At 48.3% G+C, this 20,951-nt stretch overlaps 2 protein-coding genes across 2 annotated transcripts in view; one reads left to right on the top strand and one right to left on the bottom strand.

The window, feature by feature from the left end:
- Window positions 1-20,951, top strand: part of LOC133457541 (protein NLRC3-like) — a 549,537-nt gene that overhangs the window by 59,243 nt on the left and 469,343 nt on the right. The gene's annotated exons all lie outside the window — the stretch shown is intronic.
- Window positions 406-20,951, bottom strand: part of tm9sf4 (transmembrane 9 superfamily protein member 4) — a 31,322-nt gene continuing 10,776 nt past the window's right edge. The window contains exons 4-18 of the mRNA XM_061736887.1: window positions 17,320-17,473; window positions 16,780-16,906; window positions 16,511-16,649; window positions 15,285-15,406; window positions 13,260-13,371; window positions 10,920-10,990; window positions 10,693-10,825; window positions 9,720-9,801; window positions 9,546-9,621; window positions 8,663-8,746; window positions 5,943-6,118; window positions 5,769-5,832; window positions 4,466-4,585; window positions 2,039-2,128; window positions 406-1,456 (exon numbers count right to left, since the gene is read on the bottom strand). Of these exons, the coding sequence (XP_061592871.1) occupies window positions 1,307-1,456; window positions 2,039-2,128; window positions 4,466-4,585; window positions 5,769-5,832; window positions 5,943-6,118; window positions 8,663-8,746; window positions 9,546-9,621; window positions 9,720-9,801; window positions 10,693-10,825; window positions 10,920-10,990; window positions 13,260-13,371; window positions 15,285-15,406; window positions 16,511-16,649; window positions 16,780-16,906; window positions 17,320-17,473 (1,700 nt within the window). The 3' untranslated portion in view covers window positions 406-1,306. The remainder of the gene's footprint in view (window positions 1,457-2,038; window positions 2,129-4,465; window positions 4,586-5,768; window positions 5,833-5,942; window positions 6,119-8,662; window positions 8,747-9,545; window positions 9,622-9,719; window positions 9,802-10,692; window positions 10,826-10,919; window positions 10,991-13,259; window positions 13,372-15,284; window positions 15,407-16,510; window positions 16,650-16,779; window positions 16,907-17,319; window positions 17,474-20,951) is intronic.

The following is a 20,951-nucleotide window of genomic DNA, read 5'->3' as shown; positions in this document are numbered from 1 at the left end:
ACGGGCCACACCTGTGTCCCGTCAGCCTCTCCACCTGACGGGCCACACCTGTGTCCCGTCAACTCCTCCACCTGACGGGCCACACCCGTGTCCCGTCAGCCTCTCCACCTGACGGGCCACACCTGTGTCCCGTCAGCCTCTCCACCTGACGGGCCACACCTGTGTCCCGTCAGCCTCTCCACCTGACGGGCCACACCTGTGTCCCGTCAGCCTCTCCACCTGACGGGCCACACCTGTGTCCCGTCAGCCTCTCCACCTGACGGGCCACACCTGTGTCCCGTCAGCCTCTCCACCCTGCCACACTCCCCTCTTGAAAAAGACATGGAAATGGAGTAATGATGACATTTAGTAGTTTAAATAATCCTGGTGGTGGGAGGAAGAGCAGGTTTAACGGCTTAAACAGAAGCAGAAACAGAGTAAAAAAACAGCAGGTTTAATTTACAGCTTTTCTCTCATTACAAAGGAAGTTTATCGGCCTGACAGACAAACCCACGGAACCGCAGGTAAACCGAAGGAAACGCAGACAAACCGAAGGAAACGCAGACAAACCGGTTCACAAACACAAACCAAAGATCCAGAAATGAAACTAATAGAAAGGTTTTTCCAGGGAAGTTAAAGTCACAAAGTGAAACCTTTAGTTGGGCCGACGACGCGCCGGAAGTAGAAACAAAGAAACAAAGAAATAATGAAAGAGTTCTGGCCGCTGCTGCGTTCGAGGGCCGTGGGAAACGGCAGCTCCCTCCGAGTCCTGCTGCGTTCAGGGGCCGTGGGAAACGGCAGCTCCCTCCGAGTCCTGCTGCGTTCAGGGGCCGTGGGAAACGGCAGCTCCCTCCGAGTCCTGCTGCGTTCGAGGGCCGTGGGAAACGGCAGCTCCCTCCGAGTCAGATGTGTTTGGAGGGAGGACGCTGCTGCGTTCAGGGGCCGTGGGAAACGGCACCCCCCTCCAGAGGAGGGAGGAGGCCGGGCCTCCGGGGGGTTTGGGGTTTCTGGTTCCCTGCACTCGTCAGTGCTCCACATTACCGTAAAAAATACATTAAAAAACAAAAGAGAAACAAAGGAAAGGTTGGAGGAGATCCGGTAGCCGGTAGTCAGCGGCCGGTAGCCGGCGCCCTCAGTTGATCTTGACGGCAGCCAGCGGCCGGCGCCCAGCAGCCGGCGGGCCTCAGTCGATCTTGACGGTGGCCGGTAGCCAGTGGCCGGCGGCTACCGGCCACTGGCCAGCGGGCCTCAGTCGATCTTGACGGCGGCCGGTGGCCGGTGGCCGCTGGCCAGTGGCCGGCGGCTACCGGCCACTGGCCAGCGGGCCTCAGTCGATCTTGACGGCGGCGTAGATCCTCCGGACGAACACGTACGCGGCGTAGAAGCCGATGGTTCCCGTCAGCAGCCAGAAGGACAGAACCATCAGGGCCGTGTAGCCGAAGTAGAGAAGAGACGGGATGAACTCCACGATGTCCAGCTGAAACGGAGACACACGGGGTTAGGGAGGAAAAAATTACTTTATAAAAATTATATTTAGTAGTTTAAATGACAAATAAAGATTAAAGCTGCAGCAGCGATGTACGGCCTCCACCCTGGTGCAGGTTCAGGCTGCAGTGGAAGCTTGTACGACTCATGTAGATTCTTCAGAACTGGACATTTAGTGGATGAAACACTCACGACTCTCTATACCAAACCATTCAGAAGTTATAGCAAAAAGTAATGTGTAGCCGAGTCTGCGCCGAGTCTGCGCCCACCTTGTGCCGAGTCTGCGCCCACCTTGTGCCGAGTCTGCGCCCACCTTGTGCCGAGTCTGCGCCCACCTTGTGCCGAGTCTGCGCCCACCTTGTGCCGAGTCTGCGCCCACCTTGCGCCGAGTCTGCGCCCACCCCGGCGGTGTGTGAAAGCCCTTAAGTGTGACGTTCCTGCTTTGGGTGTTTTTTCCAGTTTTGAGACTCAAAAAAGCTAGAAGCGGCCCTGACCCTGACTGACGTCAATAAACGTTTAATGGTGAGTTAATACTGAGGATAACATTAATAATAATAATAATAATAATATTTACCTTGTTAATAAAGTAGAAGACGGCGTAGATCAGGACGTAGAAGGCGGAGCCTCCAGACACCAGGAAGGTCCTCCACCACCAGCGGTAATCCTGGGGGCAGACGGGTTATTGAACACAATTTATAAACAAGAAAAACAAATTTTATACAAGCTGGTTGTAGAGGAAAAACTTCTAGTTCTTGTTGCCACGGCAACAAGAACCCCCACTTCAGAATCTTCAGGTTTGGCTGTGAGAAAAACCCAGATTTTGGCTTCTGTCAAGTTCTCAAATAACTGATTTGTGAGAAAACCGTAGCTCGTAGCAAAAAAACAAAGACATCGTGAGAGACACAGAACCCGGCAGATTCTGACAATTTTAATTTTATTCAGATATTCCTTAAAATGAGTGAGTAAGCTCAGTGTGAAGACAGAGTGAGATTATTTTGAAGAAAAAGTTTGATTACATTACAGTCAACGGGGACTGAGACAGGTATTGGCAGCGCTCTAGCGCCCCCCCCCCCCCCCCCCGTTTAAATCACAAAACCGTAAAAAGGAGACAAATAATTTTTGGTCAGAATGTAGACATAGGTGTTGGGATTCATAAAATGTGACTTTGACAGGCGGGGTATGCACGAAATTTAAACGAGAGGCTAGAGTTTAATGTCATAAAACATTAAAACATCTTAGGAAAAAACGGGTTGGTGTTTCGGAGAGAAGAGAAGTTTTCCTCCATTTTGAAGTTTGAATGACAGTTCTACGTGCAGGTATGAGAAAGTTAGGTGACTCAGAAAAAAGATGGATTTTGGCTTTTTTTTTTTTACTTTTTCCCATTTGCTTTGAATGGATTTTTTTGGCCGTTTTTTGGGGAATAACTTTGGGAAAAATGGGAATTTAAACACCAAAAGTCATAGCACACTATTCCCGATCGAGACACACGTTTTGATATATGATTCGCCTGGGTCCTCCGAAATCTGTAGGAGTAGCGAACCGAAATCTGTCCGGAAAATGAATAATAAAAAACATGCAGGATAACGATAGCGCCTCTTGGCGCAGCCGTGGCACTAACTAGACAATAGAACAGGTTTCATGAACAAGAGAAATACACACAAAAAATAAAGTAGACAATTAAAGTTAATAACAAAAAACAGCAAGGCATTTTAGAGCAAATAGCATCAACATTTCAGAAAGAACTTAAAATAAAAGATACTTTGATATATCGGTTAATCCTTTTTTTGTTATTTGACTTAATATTTTTTACAGACACAAAAAAACGTTTGAACTCATTTATAAAACATTGGAAACAGGCTTCATTTTTCTCCACTTACAACAGTGCATATGATATTTAGCCAGTAAAAGAACGACATTAACCAAGAGAAACACTGATTTATCAATTGTATCTATATAAAAATAATATTAGTGATTTCTAATTTTGGAATGTCATTCATTTTTAAAGATAGCCAATTTCCAATTTCAGACCAAAAAGCTTGTGAGACACAGAAACATGTGATCATGTGATTCTTCAGAGATTCCGCGGTTGGATACATTTTATTGATCAATTTAAAATGAGTTTCCTTGACTTTGGGGGGATTTGGGCCATTTGAAATAGTTTGAGTGGCTTTTTCTAGTGCAGACAAACTTAAAGACTGAAGTGACTGTGGTGGCCCCCCCGGGCCCCCCGGCGACCCCGGACTCCCCAGGGGCCCCCGACGACCCCGAGCCCCCCAGGGGCCCCCGACGACCTCCACCCACCTCTGACCCCCCGCTGACCCCTGACCTCCACCCACCTCTGACCCCCCGCTGACCCCTGACCTCCACCCACCTCTGACCCCCCGCTGACCCCCCGTTGACCCCTGACCCCCACCCACCTCTGACCCCCCGTTGACCCCTGACCTCCACCCACCTCTGACCCCCCGCTGACCCCTGACCTCCACCCACCTCTGACCCCTGACCCCCCGCTGACCCCTGACCTCCACCCACCTCTGACCCCCCGCTGACCCCTGACCTCCACCCACCTCTGACCCCCCGCTGACCCCTGACCTCCACCCACCTCTGACCCCCCGCTGACCCCTGACCTCCACCCACCTCTGACCCCCCGCTGACCCCTGACCTCCACCCACCTCTGACCCCCCGCTGACCCCTGACCTCCACCCACCTCTGACCCCCCGCTGACCCCTGACCTCCACCCACCTCTGACCCCCCGCTGACCTCTGACCCCCCGCTGACCCCTGACCCCCACCCACCTCTGACCCCCCGTTGACCCCTGACCTCCACCCACCTCTGACCCCCCGACGACCCCTGACCTCCACCCACCTCTGACCCCCCGTTGACCCCTGACCTCCACCCACCTCTGACCCCCCGCTGACCCCTGACCTCCACCCACCTCTGACCCCCCGTTGACCCCTGACCTCCACCCACCTCTGCACACAGCTGACCCCTGACCTCCACCCACCTCTGCACACAGCTGGAAATAGACCATGACGATGCTGATCTGGGAGCAGGAAACCACCAGGATGATGAAGACCAGGAACAGGAACCCGAACAGGTAGTAGAACTGGTTCTCCCAGATGGCCTGGAGAAAGACGCAGGGTTAGCATCAGCTAACGCTCACTAGCATGCTCACGCTAACGAGCACGCTAACGAGCACGCTAACGAGCACGCTCACACTAAGGCTCAAGCCTGGATTCTGGTTCTGCGTTAAATCAATGCCGAGCTTGCGCTGCAGGTTTCGCCGCGATGAGCTCCCCACTGTGCAGGCCACGCCGCAGCTGCTAGCACCTCTCAAATGTAACCAACGCAGACCGAGAGGCTGTGATTGGTTCTTGGTAGCAACGCATTTCCGGTTCCGGTTCGTGAAGCAGTCGTGAACTTTCAGCCTCTTTTCTTTGTGTGTGTGTGATTTATTTAGTATTGTTTTTTGTGCAATAGTTGTCCTGATCTCTTTGATTCACTGTGACCGGAAAAGCCTGAAGCTAAACAAAAGCCGTGTCCAATTCAGGGGCTGGTCCTTGGAGGGCTGGGTTTAAGGCCGATTCCGTCACAGCGGCGCCGAAGGCTGTCCCATTTGGAAGGTCCTTCAAATGCAGCTTCTTTTCCCGCCGTTTGAAGGATCCATCGTTGTTTCCTCCTCCCACCGTATCCCAACATTCATTGCAGTCAGAAAAATATTTATTTCCAGAAAAATATTTTCAGATTCAAATTTTTTCAGAAAAATATATTATTTCCGCCGGTGCCGGCGGACACGCCTCTCTTCCTCCTCCAACACAATGAAAAACAAAAAAACTAAAACAAAACTTCTGGCTCCATTTCTTTCTTTCTTTCTTTCTTTCTTTCTTTCTTTCTTTCTTTCTTTCTTTCTTTCTTTCTTTCTTTCTTTCTTTCTTTCTTTCTTTCTTTCTTTCTTTCTTTCTTTCTTTCTTTCTTGACGTAGGACAAGGGCGGGAACAGCTGGTACAACCAGGAAATCCCCCAGAGGCTAGACCGTCTCATTTCACCAGCGTCCATCCAGCCTTCGGTCCGGCCTTCACGGTCTTGGAAGGCGTGGCCTACGAAGACCGGACTCAGAAGGACCAGAACCTGAATTGGGACACAGCTAAAGTATCCACTAGTGCTCTGGGGGGTTTAGCACCGCGGAGAAATGGAGTGACGGAGAAGCCTGAAGGTTCACGACGGCGTCACGGAGTCCGTTCTGCGTTGGTTTAAAGCAGAACCAGAATCTGGGCTTCAGACGCTTCAGACGCGGCGGCTGAACTTACGCTGAAGATGAAGAACAGCTCGATGAACATGGCGCCGAACGGGAGGATCCCGGCCATCAGGATCCTGGAGAGAAAAGCAGGTGAGGCTGGAACCAGAACCTGGACCATAACCTGGACCAGAACCAGAACCGGGAACTGGGAACCAGAACCAGGAACCAGAACAGAACTACTCACCCCACGAACTGGTTCATGTACCAGCGCTGCTCCGGGACCTGCCGGGGGATCTGGTTGGTCCGGACCGGGTTGTCGTACGGCTGTTTCCTGAACCCGAAGTAGTAGCCGAGGTAAACCAGCGGCAGAGAGATCCCGAACCACATGCAGAGCAGAGCTAGCATGGTGGTGAAGGGGACCTGGGGGGAGAAAACGCTTAGCTAACATCGGAGACCTGGGGGGACAGGTTAAATATCGCAAAAACTGTAATAATTGGCATAACGAGGTTGTACGGTCCGTTAGTGCCGATCGGGCCGAGTGTTTGAAAGTTTGAACGATGTGTCTACGATAAAGTTCGGCCGAGCAATAAGTGTCCGAATTTTCGCCATATTTTTTGCTTCATGGCATCTATCGTTGCCACGGTAACACTTTTGACTGAGAAAAGTAATGCCCATCGAGGCACGATGGAGACGCATCCAACGATGTATGCTGTGCATGGGTGCAACGTTGCGGTTCGGGCCGTATTAACGGATTAAAAAAGCGTGCGGAATAAGAATAAGAATAATAATAATAACTAGAAAATTTCTGGAAATTTTGATATGGGCATGCCCTACTGCCCATTCGTCCCCTCTCGCTGCTTTGGTTTGGGGCTGTAGTGGTTGTGGTTGTGTAGTTCAGTTGTTGTTTGACTTTGTTTTGATGATAGTGATTGATTTCATGTGGCCACATTTAAGCAACACTTAGGGCTGGGTGATATATCGAGATTTTAATATATATTGATATATTTTCAAACACGATATGGTACGAGACAATATCGTTTATATCGATTTAAAAAAAAAAAAAAAAAAAAAAAATTACATTTTTTTTTTTTTTAATTTTTTTTTTAATGATTTTGATATAGCTTATTTTGTGACAAATTGACTTGAATGTTTTATTTGAGATTTGCACAAATGTTTTGTTATTTGCTGTCAACCTCAGTGGAAAAGTCTGCCTGTTACTGTCTACATTGTATTAATTACAGTGTATTTTAATTTAATTGTTATGCAGGAAAGGGATATTTGTTTTATTTTATTCAAGAAGCATTTTTATTCTATATATGCAGGCAGTTTATTTTTATTTCATTTGTTTTATACATGTTGATATTGTGCAGACCTCGGTTAATAAAGGAACCTGTGTGACATTTGGCACGAGGCTTTGTATTAAAACTGACTGTTTCTTTAAGGGTTTGGCTCTGAAAAAATGAAGCTAACAGAGATGCTAACAGAGATGCTAACAGAGATGCTATGCTATAATGCTTTGGGGGAAACCCCAATTAAGGCAAAGAAAAAATATCGATATATATCGAGTATCGCCATTTAGCTAGAAAATATCGAGATATGACTTTTGGTCCATATCGCCCAGCCCTAGCAACACTACATGACGTTTCTCAGCTCTGGAAGAGAAAAGCCTGAATTATGGTTCCGCGTTAAATCGACGCAGAACCTACGGCGTAGGTTACGCGGCGACGCACACTTACGCCGTAGGCTCTGCGTTGGTTTGATGCGGAACCATAAATCAGTCTAAATGCTCGGCTGCGCGTGTCGCGCTGAGCAGCTCCTCGGCTCTCCGGGGAGGAGAAAACATCTCCTCACGTCTTTACTGAACCGGTTAGCTTTGAAAAGAGTCCGTCGCGCGTAGCAACCGCACGGATGAGCTCACGGCACAAACAGGCCGAGTTTGGGAAAGTTAAAGCGGGGTGGAAGTGACCGGCAGTCCCGGACAGCAGCGCCGACACCAGCAGGGCGCAATTTTGGCGCAGTTTATGCCATTCCTTCGGCCGTTAATACGGCCCGAACCGTAACGTGCACCCAGGTGTGTTATACATCACAATGTGTGTCTACATCCTGCGACGACGCGCCTTACTTTTCTCTTTCAAAAGTGTTACCGTGGCGACGCTAGACGCCAAAAAGCGCGGCCCCCCTTCATCTGATTGGTCCATACTTGATAGTTCCTACTTTCTACCATAACTCTTGAATGGTTTGATATAAACAGTCATGGTGGTTCATCGGACTCGGTAATGAGTCCTTGACCTTTTATTGGTGAAAATTGCACATGCGAGGGCCCGTTCACCCGCTCAGCCGTTCATCAGTTCATCCATCCATCGCTGCTGCAGCTTTAATTATTATTATTATTATTATTATTATTAGGGCCCGTTCATTCGTTCATCCATTCATCTGCTGCAGCTTTAATTATTATTATTATTATTATTATTATTATTAGGGCCCGTTCATCCGTTCATCTGCTGCAGCTTTAATTATTATTATTATTAGGGCCCGTTCATTCGTTCATCCATTCATCTGCTGCAGCTTTAATTATTATTATTATTATTATTATTATTATTAGGGCCCGTTCATCCGTTCATCTGCTGCAGCTTTAATTATTATTATTATTATTATTAGGGCCCGTTCATCCATTCATCTGCTGCAGCTTTAATTATTATTATTATTATTATTATTAGGGCCCGTTCATCCGTTCATCTGCTACAGCTTTAATTATTATTATTATTATTATTATTATTATTATTATTAGGGCCCGTTCATCCATTCATCTGCTGCAGCTTTAATTATTATTATTATTATTAGGGCCCGTTCATCCATTCATCTGCTGCAGCTTTAATTATTATTATTATTATTAGGGCCCGTTCACCCGTCCATCGCTGCTGCAGCTTTCATTCTAACTGCTCGTTAACAGAGATCTGGACTCACGGCTCCGGACGAGTGTTCCCCCCAGATGAAGCAGTTCAGCACGAAGCAGATCCCGAACACGACGGCCGGGTAGAGCGTCGCCGTCTGGGGAGAGAGGGAGAGGGTTAGGGTCTGGACCGGGACCAGGACCTGGACCTGGTTCTGGGTCTGGACCGGGACCAGGACCTGGTTCTGGTCTGGTCTGGACCGGGACCAGGACCTGGTTCTGGGTCTGGACCGGGACCTGGACCTGGTTCTGGGTCTGGTCTGGACCGGGACCAGGACCTGGGTCTGGTCTGGACCGGGACCAGGACCAGGACCTGGGTCTGGGTCTGGGTCTGGACCGGGACCAGGACCAGGACCTGGTTCTGATGAAGGTCTGGTCTGGGTCTGGACCGGGACCAGGACCTGGACCAGGACCTGGGTCTGGGTCTGGGTCTGGACCGGGACCAGGACCAGGACCTGGTTCTGATGAACGTCTGGGTCTGGTCTGGACCGGGACCAGGACCGGGACCAGGACCAGGACCTGGTTCTGATGAAGGTCTGGTCTGGTTCTGGACCGGGACCAGGACCAGGACCAGGACCTGGTTCTGGGTCTGGGTCTGGACCGGGACCAGGACCAGGACCTGGTTCTGATGAAGGTCTGGTCTGGTTCTGGACCGGGACCAGGACCAGGACCAGGACCTGGTTCTGGGTCTGGGTCTGGACCGGGACCAGGACCGGGACCTGGTTCTGTTGAACGTCTGGGTCTGGTCTGGACCGGGACCAGGACCAGGACCTGGTTCTGGGTCTGGTCTGGGTCTGGGACCAGGACCTGGGTCTGGGTCTGGTCTGGACCGGGACCAGGACCTGGTTCTGGTTCTGGGACCAGGACCTGGGTCTGGTCTGGACCGGGGAGACTCACACAGAAAGCTCCTTTCCTCCAGCGATGGCCCTTCAGTGTCCGGTACAGCCGGCCGGCGAAGTATCCGCCGAAAACCCTGGAAGAGACGGAGGTCAGAACCAGGAACCGGAGCCTAGCGGAGCCTAGCAGCCCTCCGGTCCAGTTCTGGACCTGGTTCTGGTTCTGGACTCTTACCCCATGAACATGAACAGGAAACAGGAAGTGGTCATCAGGGCTCCTCTGCTGGACGGAGACAACATCCCCAACATGGCCACGACTGGAACACAAGAGAAGAAGAGATGGAGACTAGTGATGCACCGATTGTTCGGTAACCAAAATTGTTCGGCCGAAAATGGTAAAAAAACACTTTAGGTGTTCGGTGGAATAAGTGGGGAAAAAAACTAACAATTAATAACGGCGTTGTAATATAATATGGTCTGGCCGCTCCGTAACGGTTGCACCACAAACATAAATAGTTGTCCAACCAAAAAGTAACCACATAAGAATTTTACCAACATTCACCAGCAGGTGGAACCAAAACAACATAAATCAATCTATTCCAGGTTTAGATGAGGAAATCAAACGTTAGAGCGTGGAGTGAAGTGGTGCAAACATGTCAGCAGTGTGGAAGTATTTTAGAGTGGCAAAGAATAAAACAAGAATGGCTGTTTGACATGAATGTTCTGCTCAAATATCTAGAGGGGAAACATCTGCAAAGTCTTTCAGCTACAAGTTTGATTTATCATTTGAAATGATAAAAAACATTTTTATTGTTTTAAGGCCTATGTTACAATGTTTACTGGTAGGCCTATAATGTCTGCTGGTATATTTAAGAAATGCTGGGAAATTAAAAAATGTTCAGTTTTTTATGTTCAACAAATATTTTCTACCTTGGAATTTTGTAAAAGATATTTTTCTTTTAAAAGCCTAAATCGAATTTATTTGATTTATGCAATGGTGAAAAAATTGGCAAAATAAATGAAAAACTGCTGAAGAACCATGTTCGGTATTCGGCCAAGTGTTTATTATTATTTTCGGTTTCGGTTTCGGCCACAAATTTTCATTTCGGTGCATCACTAATGGAGACCCAGTACCGGTACTGACCCCCGACCTCTGACCCCTCATGAGGAGGAACAGGAAGTGGGAACAGGAACAGGAAGTGACTCACAGATGACGATGAGGATCATGCAGAACAGCTGGATGCCGGAGCCCAGCAGGGAGCTGAGGATCATGGGGAACTGCGGCGGTCGGAACACGTCTCCGTGGACGTTCTTCCATCCAGACTCCTCCATGGTGTCCTCCTGGAACCAGAGGGGGGTTAGCTGGGGCTAGCAGGGGGTTACCATGGTTACCAGGGTAACAGGGGCGGAGCTACGCGGGGGCGGAGCTACGTACGATGTCGTCCTCCCGGTTGTAGTTAGCGATGTCCTTTCTCAGCGTCCTGATGATGATCATGCTGAGGATTCCTGCAGGAGAAGATGGAGAGAAGGTTCATGTGGAGCTAACACATGCTAACAGCAGCTAACACATCCCAACACAAGCTAACAGCAGCTAAACAGCAGCTAACACCAGCTAACAGCAGCTAAACAGCAGCTAACACATGCTAACAGCAGCTAACACGTGCTAACAGCCGCTAACACGTGCTAACAGCAGCTAACAGCCGCTAACACGTGCTAACAGCAGCTAACAGCCGCTAACACGTGCTAACAGCAGCTAACACATGCTAACATCAGCTAACACGTGCTAACACATGCTAACATCAGCTAACAGCCGCTAACACATGCTAACATCAGCTAACAGCCGCTAACACATGCTAACATCAGCTAACAGCAGCAGAACTTAACCCCTCAAACCTCAGGTGGACAGCAGGAGACCCCGCCCATAAACCAGCCCTGAAGCTCCGCCCATAACTAGCTATGAAGAATAACTCCTGGTGTATTTGTACTTGTACAGGGAACAAGACTTGAGGTCGTACAGGAGTTCAAATATCTGGGAATCCTGATGGACTCACTTACTCTTCAAACAACAAATAAATAGATCTATGAATCCAATGTAATCTCTCTAACTTCAGATATATTAGAAATAATGTAACTGTTGATTCATCCAAACTGTTTCTTAATGTAATGATAGTAGCACATATTACTGTATAACACGCTGGCAACGGCTGTAAATCCACACTAAAGCACTGATTGGAGTCGCCATTGATGAACCAGAGACTGAAGGCAGACGGAAAATTACTGAGTCTGTCTGTTTTCAATATAATTGTTGATTCTATAATCTGACCTTGACAGAGCGGTTTGCCCGATCGCTCTGGTCACAATCTCCCTGGTGGAATGTAAACAAGGTGACTCTGCCCCCACTAACCCTCCCCTCTCAGGAACATCTGTGGACCTGGATCAGAACTGACCGAGCCGTCTGATAACATCAAGGACATTGGATGAGGAGCAGCTCTGGGCGAAGTTCACGGACTTACCGCTACACACACTTACTGATAACCAGCTCCCTCAACTCAACGCCTTCCTGGCTATAAGTTTTGTGATGATGATGTTAAATTTGTCATGTGCTTTCTGTGCTGAGGTGTTTTTTTGCACTTTCTCACTGTGTACTAGGGCTGGGCGATATATCGAGATTTTAATATATATCGATATATTTTCAAATGCGATATGGTACGAGACAATATTGTTTATATTGATTAATTTTTTTTTTTTTTATGATTTTGATTTAGCTTATTTTGTGACAAATTGACTTGCATATTTTATTTGAGATTGTCACAAATGTTTTGTTATTTGCACAACTATCAACCTCAGTGGAAAAGTCTGCCTGTTACTGTCTACATTGTATTAATTACAGTGTATTTTAATTTAATTGTTATGCAGGAAAGGGATATTTGTTTTATTTTATTCAAGAAGCATTTTTATTCTATATATGCAGGCAGTTTATTTTTATTTCATGTGTTTTATACATGTTGATATTGTGCAGACCTCTGTTAATAAATGAACCTGTGTGACATTTGGAACGAGGCTTTGTATTAAAACTGACTGTTTTTTTAAGGGTTTGCTCAGAAAAAATGAAGCTAACAGAGATGCTATGCTATAATGCTTTGGGGGAAACCCCAATTATGGCACAGAAAAAATATGGATGTATATGGAGTATCAACATTTAGCTAGAAAATATCCAGATATGACTTTTGGTCCATATCGCCCAGCCCTACTGTGTACTTATACACAGTGTGAAGATGCCTTTTTCTCCCTCCTCCCTCCCCCCACCCCCAACGTCACTCTCTCTGCTTTGTTCCGGTTTCGGGTCGCTGCTCGTTGTCGACCGGCCGGCAGCTGAGCGGATTTACTGTCTTGTATTGCTGCTTAGTTGTCCTGAATTGGATAAAGTTTCTCTGAATCTGAATCTGAAAGCCTGTTGAGATACAAACAGTCTTGGAAAATTCTGGATAAAAATCCAACACCAGACCATCCCCCTCCGGTTCTGGGACCGGTCTTTAACCCGGTTCTGGGACGGTCTTTAACCCGGTTCTGGGACGGTCTTTAACCCGGTTCTGGGACCGGTCTTTAACCCGGTTCTGGGACCGGTCTGTAACCCGGTTCTGGGACCGGTCTGTAACCCGGTTCTGGGACCGGTCTTTAACCCGGTTCTGGGACCGGTCTGTAACCCGGTTCTGGGACCGGTCTTTGACCCGGTTCTGGGACTCTAACCCCCCCTGTAGAACCCGGTCAGACCTACCAGACAGGAAGAAGACGACCACCACGGAGTTGACGATGGAGAACCAGTGGATCTGGACGTCACTCATGGTCAGGTAGGTGTCCCAGCGGGACGCCCACTTGATCTGGCTCTCCTGGGGAGGACAGAGACACGTCGTCATGACGACCAGAGGGACAGAGACGCTCAGAGACTGGGACCTAGGGCTGGGGATCCATTCAAATATCAAGAATCGATTCAATTCCGATTCTTAAGATTCAGAATCGATTATCACGATTCGATATTGATTTGGGTTAGTGTTAATAAAACAGTTTTTTCAGCTGTTGCATGAATGATATGACTGTAGTTCTGCAACATATGAATACTAGTATTATATTGAGATTCAACAGCAAGTATTGCAGCTAATGATGCTGTAAGGACCAATCAGCTCCCAGAATGCTGATAGAACTGAAACAGAAACATCGTGTAGAATTACCAAACAGATCCAGGGAGGAAACAGAGACGGAGGAAATCGCTTTTATTTTTTCCCCATTCATGAGAATTTGGTTTTTAACATTTATGCAAATGTAACCCCAAGACAGTATAATAAAGCAAAGAAATATACACAATGTATGCAATTATAACTGAAAACTTTAATGTTTTCATACCTTTAAACATATTTAAAGGCAAAAACATCATGGCACCAGTTATTCCCGTGTCCAACAAAATATTCCTTTTTTGGGCACAAACAAAAAAGTACCAAAAGTTGTAATGTAATGATGGAAAAAAAAAAAAAAATTAATCGATCTTTAGACATATGAATTGATTTTTAGGAATTAATATGAGAATCGATTTAAAATCGGAGAATCGATTTTTTCAACACAGGCCTACTGGGACCTGGTCGTCATAGCGACGGTCGGGGACCCCCGGTCGTCATGACAACAGGACACCCACCTCCCAGTGGACGGAGTAGCTGAACAGCACCGTGTTGGTTGTCATGGTTACGGGACACTAACCTCCCAGTGGACGGAGTAGCTGAACAGCACCGTGTTGGTTGTCATGGTTACGGGACACTAACCTCCCAGTGGACGGAGTAGCTGAACAGCACCGTGTTGGTTGTCATGGTTACGGGACACTAACCTCCCAGTGGACGGAGTAGGAGAACAGCACCGTGTTGGTTGTCATGGTTACGGGACACTAACCTCCCAGTGGACGGAGTAGCTGAACAGCACCGTGTTGGTTGTCATGGTTACGGGACACTAACCTCCCAGTGGACGGAGTAGCTGAACAGCACCGTGTTGGTTGTCATGGTTACGGGACACTAACCTCCCAGTGGACGGAGTAGGAGAACAGCACCGTGTTGGTTGTCATGGTTACGGGACACTAACCTCCCAGTGGACGGAGTAGCTGAACAGCACCGTGTTGGTTGTCATGGTTACGGGACACTAACCTCCCAGTGGACGGAGTAGCTGAACAGCACCGTGTTGGTTGTCATGGTTACGGGACACTAACCTCCCAGTGGACGGAGTAGCTGAACAGCACCGTGTTGGTTGTCATGGTTACGGGACACTAACCTCCCAGTGGACGGAGTAGCTGAACAGCACCGTGTTGGTTGTCATGGTTACGGGACACTAACCTCCCAGTGGACGGAGTAGGAGAACAGCACCGTGTTGGTTGTCATGGTTACGGGACACTAACCTCCCAGTGGACGGAGTAGCTGAACAGCACCGTGTTGGTTGTCATGGTTACGGGACACTAACCTCCCAGTGGACGGAGTAGCTGAACAGCACCGTGTTGGTTGTCATGGTTACGGGACACTAACCTCCCAGTGGACGGAGTAGGAGAACAGCACCGTGTTGGTTGTCATGGTTACGGGACACTAACCTCCCAGTGGACGGAGTAGCTGAACAGCACCGTGTTGGTTGTCATGGTTACGGGACACTAACCTCCCAGTGGACGGAGTAGCTGAACAGCACCGTGTTGGTTGTCATGGTTACGGGACACTAACCTCCCAGTGGACGGAGTAGGAGAACAGCACCGTGTTGGTTGTCATGGTTACGGGACACTAACCTCCCAGTGGACGGAGTAGGAGAACAGCACCGTGTTCTCCCTGCTGGGGTCGATCTCCTGGGGGGCCGAGCTGCTGAACTCGGGGAGGGAGCAGGTTTTATCAGACTCTGCAGCCTTCAGGTCTGGGGAATAAAGGAATAAAACAGTCATAAACATCATAAACACAGTTCCTCCACTACTGAACAGAAACATCAAATCTCTCATTTAGCATTTGAAATGTTTTCTGTGTTTTATCACGACTTTTAGTCGACTGAAACGAAATGAACGTGACTAAAACTAATAAAAACTAAAATGATAGAACATAAAAACATATATATCAGCCTGTTTCAGTTTTAGTTTAGTCTGGTCTTTGGATCAAGCTAACATTTTAGTCTAGGTCTGGTTTTGGTGTGCACTGGTGGCTCGGCGTGTGCACTGGTGGCTCGGCGTGTGCAGTGGTGGCTCGGCGTGTGAGGTGGTGGCTCGGCGTGTGCACCGGTGGCTCGGCGTGTGCACCGGTGGCTCGGCGTGTGCACCGGTGGCTCGGCGTGTGCAGTGGTGGCTCGGCGTGTGAGGTGGTGGCTCGGCGTGTGCACTGGTGGCTCGGCGTGTGCACTGGTGGCTCGGCGTGTGAGGTGGTGGCTCGGCGTGTGCAGTGGCGGCTCGGCGTGTGCACCGGTGGCTCGGCGTGTGAGGTGGTGGCTCGGCGTGTGCAGTGGCGGCTCGGCGTGTGCACCGGTGGCTCGGCGTGTGCACCGGTGGCTCGGCGTGTGCACCGGTGGCTCGGCGTGTGCACTGGTGGCTCGGCGTGTGCACTGGTGGCTCGGCGTGTGCACCGGTGGCTCGGCGTGTGCACTGGTGGCTCGGCGTGTGCACTGGTGGCTCGGCGTGTGCACCGGTGGCTCGGCGTGTGCACCGGTGGCTCGGCGTGTGCACTGGTGGCTCGGCGTGTGCACTGGTGGCTCGGCGTGTGCACCGGTGGCTCGGCGTGTGCACTGGTGGCTCGGCGTGTGCAGTAGTGAATTATGAGACCGTTCTAGCTCCGTAGAACCGGGCCTGGGGAACCCACCTTCACCTTTCTGGGGAACCCACCTTCACCTTTCTGGGGAACCCACCTTTACCTTTCTGGGGAACCCACCTTCACCTTTCTGGGGAACCCACCTTCACCTTTCTGGGGAACCCACCTTTACCTTTCTGGGGAACCCACCTTTACCTTTCTGGGGAACCCACCTTTCTGGGGAACCCACCTTCAGCCTTGACGCTCTGCGGCTGCACCTCGAACCGAACCACCCGGTACTCGTGCAGCTCCTCCTCTCCCTCCTCCACCTTCTCCACCTTCTCCCGGTGGAAGTACAGGATGAAGGACAGGTGGGTGTGCAGGTAGAACTGTGGGGAAGAGAAGAACGGGTCAGAACGGGTCAGAACGGGTCAGAACCAGTCAGAACCAGTCAGACCCGGTCCCCCGGTCAGACCCGGTTCCCCGGTCAGACCCGGTCCCTCGTCCACGTCTCCGTACCTTGTTGTTGTCCATGAAGCCCAGTCGGTATCCGTGCTCAAACTGCACGTCCTTCTTCTGCTCCTCGTCTCCCTCCTTGTTGGGGTAAAACTCCAGCCGGGTGGCCACCGGGAGGTTGTCTGCAATCCTGGATACAGAACCAGAACCAGGGTTAGACCAGTACAGAACCAGAACTAGGGTTAGACCAGACCAGGGTTAGACCAGAACCAGATCAGACCCAGGGGGTTCTCGTAATATTACGACTTTATTCTCGTAACTTCCAGTTTTTTTTGTCTTCGTTTGGCCCTAATACTCCGTCGTAGGTGGACGTAGTTCTCCTGGATAATTCAGCATTCGTAGTACTCACAGGTGGACGTAGTAGTCCTCCTGGATAATTCAGCATTCGTAGTACTCACAGGTGGACGTAGTAGTCCTCCTGGATAATTCATTCAGCATTCGTAGTACTCACAGGTGGACGTAGTAGTCCTGAATAATTCAGCATTCGTAGTACTCACAGGTGGACGTAGTAGTCCTGAATAATTCAGCATTCGTAGTACTCACAGGTGGACGTAGTAGTCCTCCTGGATCCTCTCGGCCACCAGCTTGCTCTCGTCCAGGCTCAACTTCCTGCTGCAGACCAGCTGGCACTTCCTGTCCCGGCTCATCTCCACGCTGTACTGGGTGTTGACGATGCGGTCGCCGCGCAGGACCTCGCCTGTAATATAATAATATATAATATAAGATTAAAGGTCCAGCAGCATCAGGACCTCGCCTGTAATATAATAATATATAATATAAGATTAAAGGGCCAGCAGCATCAGGACCTCGCCTGTAATATAATAATATAAGATTAAAGGTCCAGCAGCATCAGGACCTCGCCTGTAATATAATAATATAAGATTAAAGGTCCAGCAGCATCAGGACCTCGCCTGTAATATAATAATATAATAATATATAATATTAGATTAAAGGTCCAGCAGCATCAGGACCTCGTCTGTAATATAATAATATAATAATATATAATATAAGATTAAAGGTCCAGCAGCATCAGGACCTCGCCTGTAATATAATAATATATAATATAAGATTAAAGGTCCAGCAGCATCAGGACCTCGCCTGTAATATAATAATATAAGATTAAAGGTCCAGCAGCATCAGGACCTCGTCTGGGGACGGAGACGGAGAAATGGACCGTCAGGGTCGGGAGAACTCAAAATAAGAAATTGGAAAGTGGAGGAAAGGGAGCTGCTGCAAAGCTGCAGCAGGGCCAAAGGTCATGGTGGTGTGTGTGTGTGTGTGTGTGTGTGTGTGTGTGTGTGTGTGTGTGTGTGTGTGTGTGTGTGTGTGTGTGTGTGTGTGTGTGTGGGGATGAGGCTTGGTGAATCCTGAGAGCGAAGTGTCCTCTCATTTTGGGGACTTGATGTGCGTGAGTTTAGTGTTAAATTTTCTATGGGAAAGTTGTTGTTAAAATGATACAAATAACTGGCTTCTTCAGGCGGTGTGATCTGAGTCTGACGAGGGAGACTTTTTTATCGGGTGGTGTTTCAAGTGAGAAGCTCCCTTCTTCCATAGAAGAGAAGTTTTTTTTGAATCATTCTAAGCCCTGAATGGAGACATGGTGACGTAGAATTGTCAAATGGGGTTAATTCACCGTTTGAATGGTTGCAGATTACGTTTGTAATACTGTATTTGACCCAGATCGTATGGAAATGTAATTCTTGTCATTGCAAGTATGAGCTGTGCATGATGGGGTTGACTGTTAAACGAGTGTGAAACATAGATCATTTTTCTTTATTTTATCTGTCGTAAAATCAAGTACTGATGATTGACAGCTTCATCAGGTTGGGTTTCGTCCCGTAAAATGAGCAGCGCTGTGTTTTAGATACAGTAGAAGGGCGTGTTCATGAACCTGCTGTCAGTGACATTTTACACAGAAAGGGGTGTGGAAGAAGAAGAAACAAACCCGTTGAGCAGTCCTTTTAGGCACAAGGGAACTGTGAGTGCACACCAGATGTAATCAGTGTGGCGTAGGGTTTGTAACAATAAGTTATTGATATATATATATATATATATATATATATATATGTTCACTAGGAACTACTGTTTTACATTGCAGGAGAGTTTCTGCACGGACAGTTTTGTCTGTGAGGCACCGAGCATGAACGGCCAGGACCGTTATGTGATTAACCGTTTTGTCACTGGACCGTTATGTTATTAACTTGTTACTTTAATAAAACCATAACCCACTTGGGTTGAAATAAGAAAATTCTGTTGTCCTTGACTAAGGTAGGAGACAGAATTTAACAGGTTTTGCCACACTTAGTTCTAATCTACGGTGACGGCGGGGGGAACTGGGGGACATAGGGATAACTGACTCTAGATAATCATTAAGTCAGACCCCCGACCTGCCAGGGTGCAAAGGTCAAGAAGTGGGAGAACCACTTATCTGGGGAGACGTCAGGACTCTGGCAGCCCTGACCCTTCCAGGGAAAGGACATTTGGCTAAATGAAGGTGCTACTGTAACTTCAGAAGGCCTTTATGCTGCGAAGCAAACCAGTACTTCCAAAATACCTGGTCCCCCTGGTAGCTAAATTGAGCCATGGGAAGTCTCATGTCTCAAACAGGAGGGAGGCAGGGTATAGTACACAAAATATAAGTATCTAAATATAAGTATCCAAATACCTACTTTAAAAATTTTGGTCACACCCTTGGGGTGGTGCATGGTCGCCCGTTCCAGCTCCCTCAGTGGGACGGAGAACCATGGCAAGAGAAAGCCGAAGAGGCTGATCCACTCTCGATGTGGATGAATAAATTGTTTGCTGAAAAGATTTTCAAAGTTCTTGTGAGCTGCCGCTTTCCCCTCTCTCTCCTAAGCAGGAATTGCTGAAACCAGGTGACCAGATCCTGATTGGTGAAATGAAAATCGTGGTCCAGATCGCGACACCGACAGCAGTAAAGATGGCTGAACGATTTACGTGCGTCCACCAGTCACAGTGCAGGCTAGTAGAAAACTTTCCAGACCCTGAGTAGGCCGGAAGTCCGACGGTATCAAAACCCTTGTCCGCTGAAGAACTCACCTGACGCCTACTCACCAGCCACGGGCCTGAAGAAGAAGACTAGCCCAAACTGACTGGCTACAACAAGCTGGAGAGGAGCCCGAGAGATGGAGGAAACTTTTCCACTAATGAGTCACGCTGACATGTTAGGAATTGTTCCTCAAACTCTTTACTTACATTGCTGTTGTAATTTAGGAACACTGATGTACGTTCAGAAACTGGTGCTGAAGCTAATGTTACCAAAGCTATATCCGAATTACGTCAGTTGGCCAAAGTCGTGTCAGAAGACAGACGTTCAGCAGGCACCTCTTTTTGGGTCCTGGCTGACTTCCGGCCCCTGGACTGACATGACTAAAATTATGATTCCAATTATTACTGTCCTTGTACTGTTCTGTGTTTTCATTACCTGTAACATTCCATGTCTCCGTGCAATGGTCCAGAGAACCATCCAAACTTCCTTAGTCCAGTATTCTACTCTAACTGATGACAAGGATGTTTATGATGACACTGGAGTGTACACTGTTTACTGTGAAATGTTTTAAGCTTGTATGTGTCTTGGCTATGAGTGATCGCTCACTAGAGGGTCGGAGAGGAATTTTGCCCCATACAGCCTGGGGTTTTCGCCTCTCCCTTGACATATAATTACTCGTTAACAAGCTTGCATTAAGTGTGTTATAAGCTCCCCTTGCTATTTCTTAAATGTTTGACCTTAATATGAGGCTACTATTCTAAGCCTAAAGGACGGATATTAGTTGAAGTTTCAAAAGGACAACAGGAGGGAATTGTGAGGTTAATTAACCTTTAAACTTGTTTTGTCCTTATGAAACTGTCACATGCTTTATTAACAGAAGTCACACCAGCCACTTCCTGATCTACTCAAGGTTTTGGACTGTTCTGGTGACATCCGTCTACTGTAATGTCAGGACTCAATCACACGTTATCACTTCCACCCACTGTTGACTGTCCTTATATGGTCAGTTCCTGTCAAGTTTCTCAATAAAAGCATCATGCAGGGGGAGAATAATTGGGGAAGTATTGGCTGTCAGGGCTCTGCCCCCGTTGCTGTCGCTCTCCCCTCCTGCAGGAGTGGTTAAAAGACCATTCCAGGCAGTTTCTGTGTCTTTCCTCGTTACGAA

This window comes from Cololabis saira, chromosome 12 (genome assembly GCF_033807715.1).
Source record: "Cololabis saira isolate AMF1-May2022 chromosome 12, fColSai1.1, whole genome shotgun sequence".
Lineage (NCBI taxonomy): Eukaryota > Metazoa > Chordata > Actinopteri > Beloniformes > Belonidae > Cololabis > Cololabis saira.
Note: the sequence above shows the minus strand (reverse complement) of the source record. Positions and strands in the feature narration are given on the sequence as shown.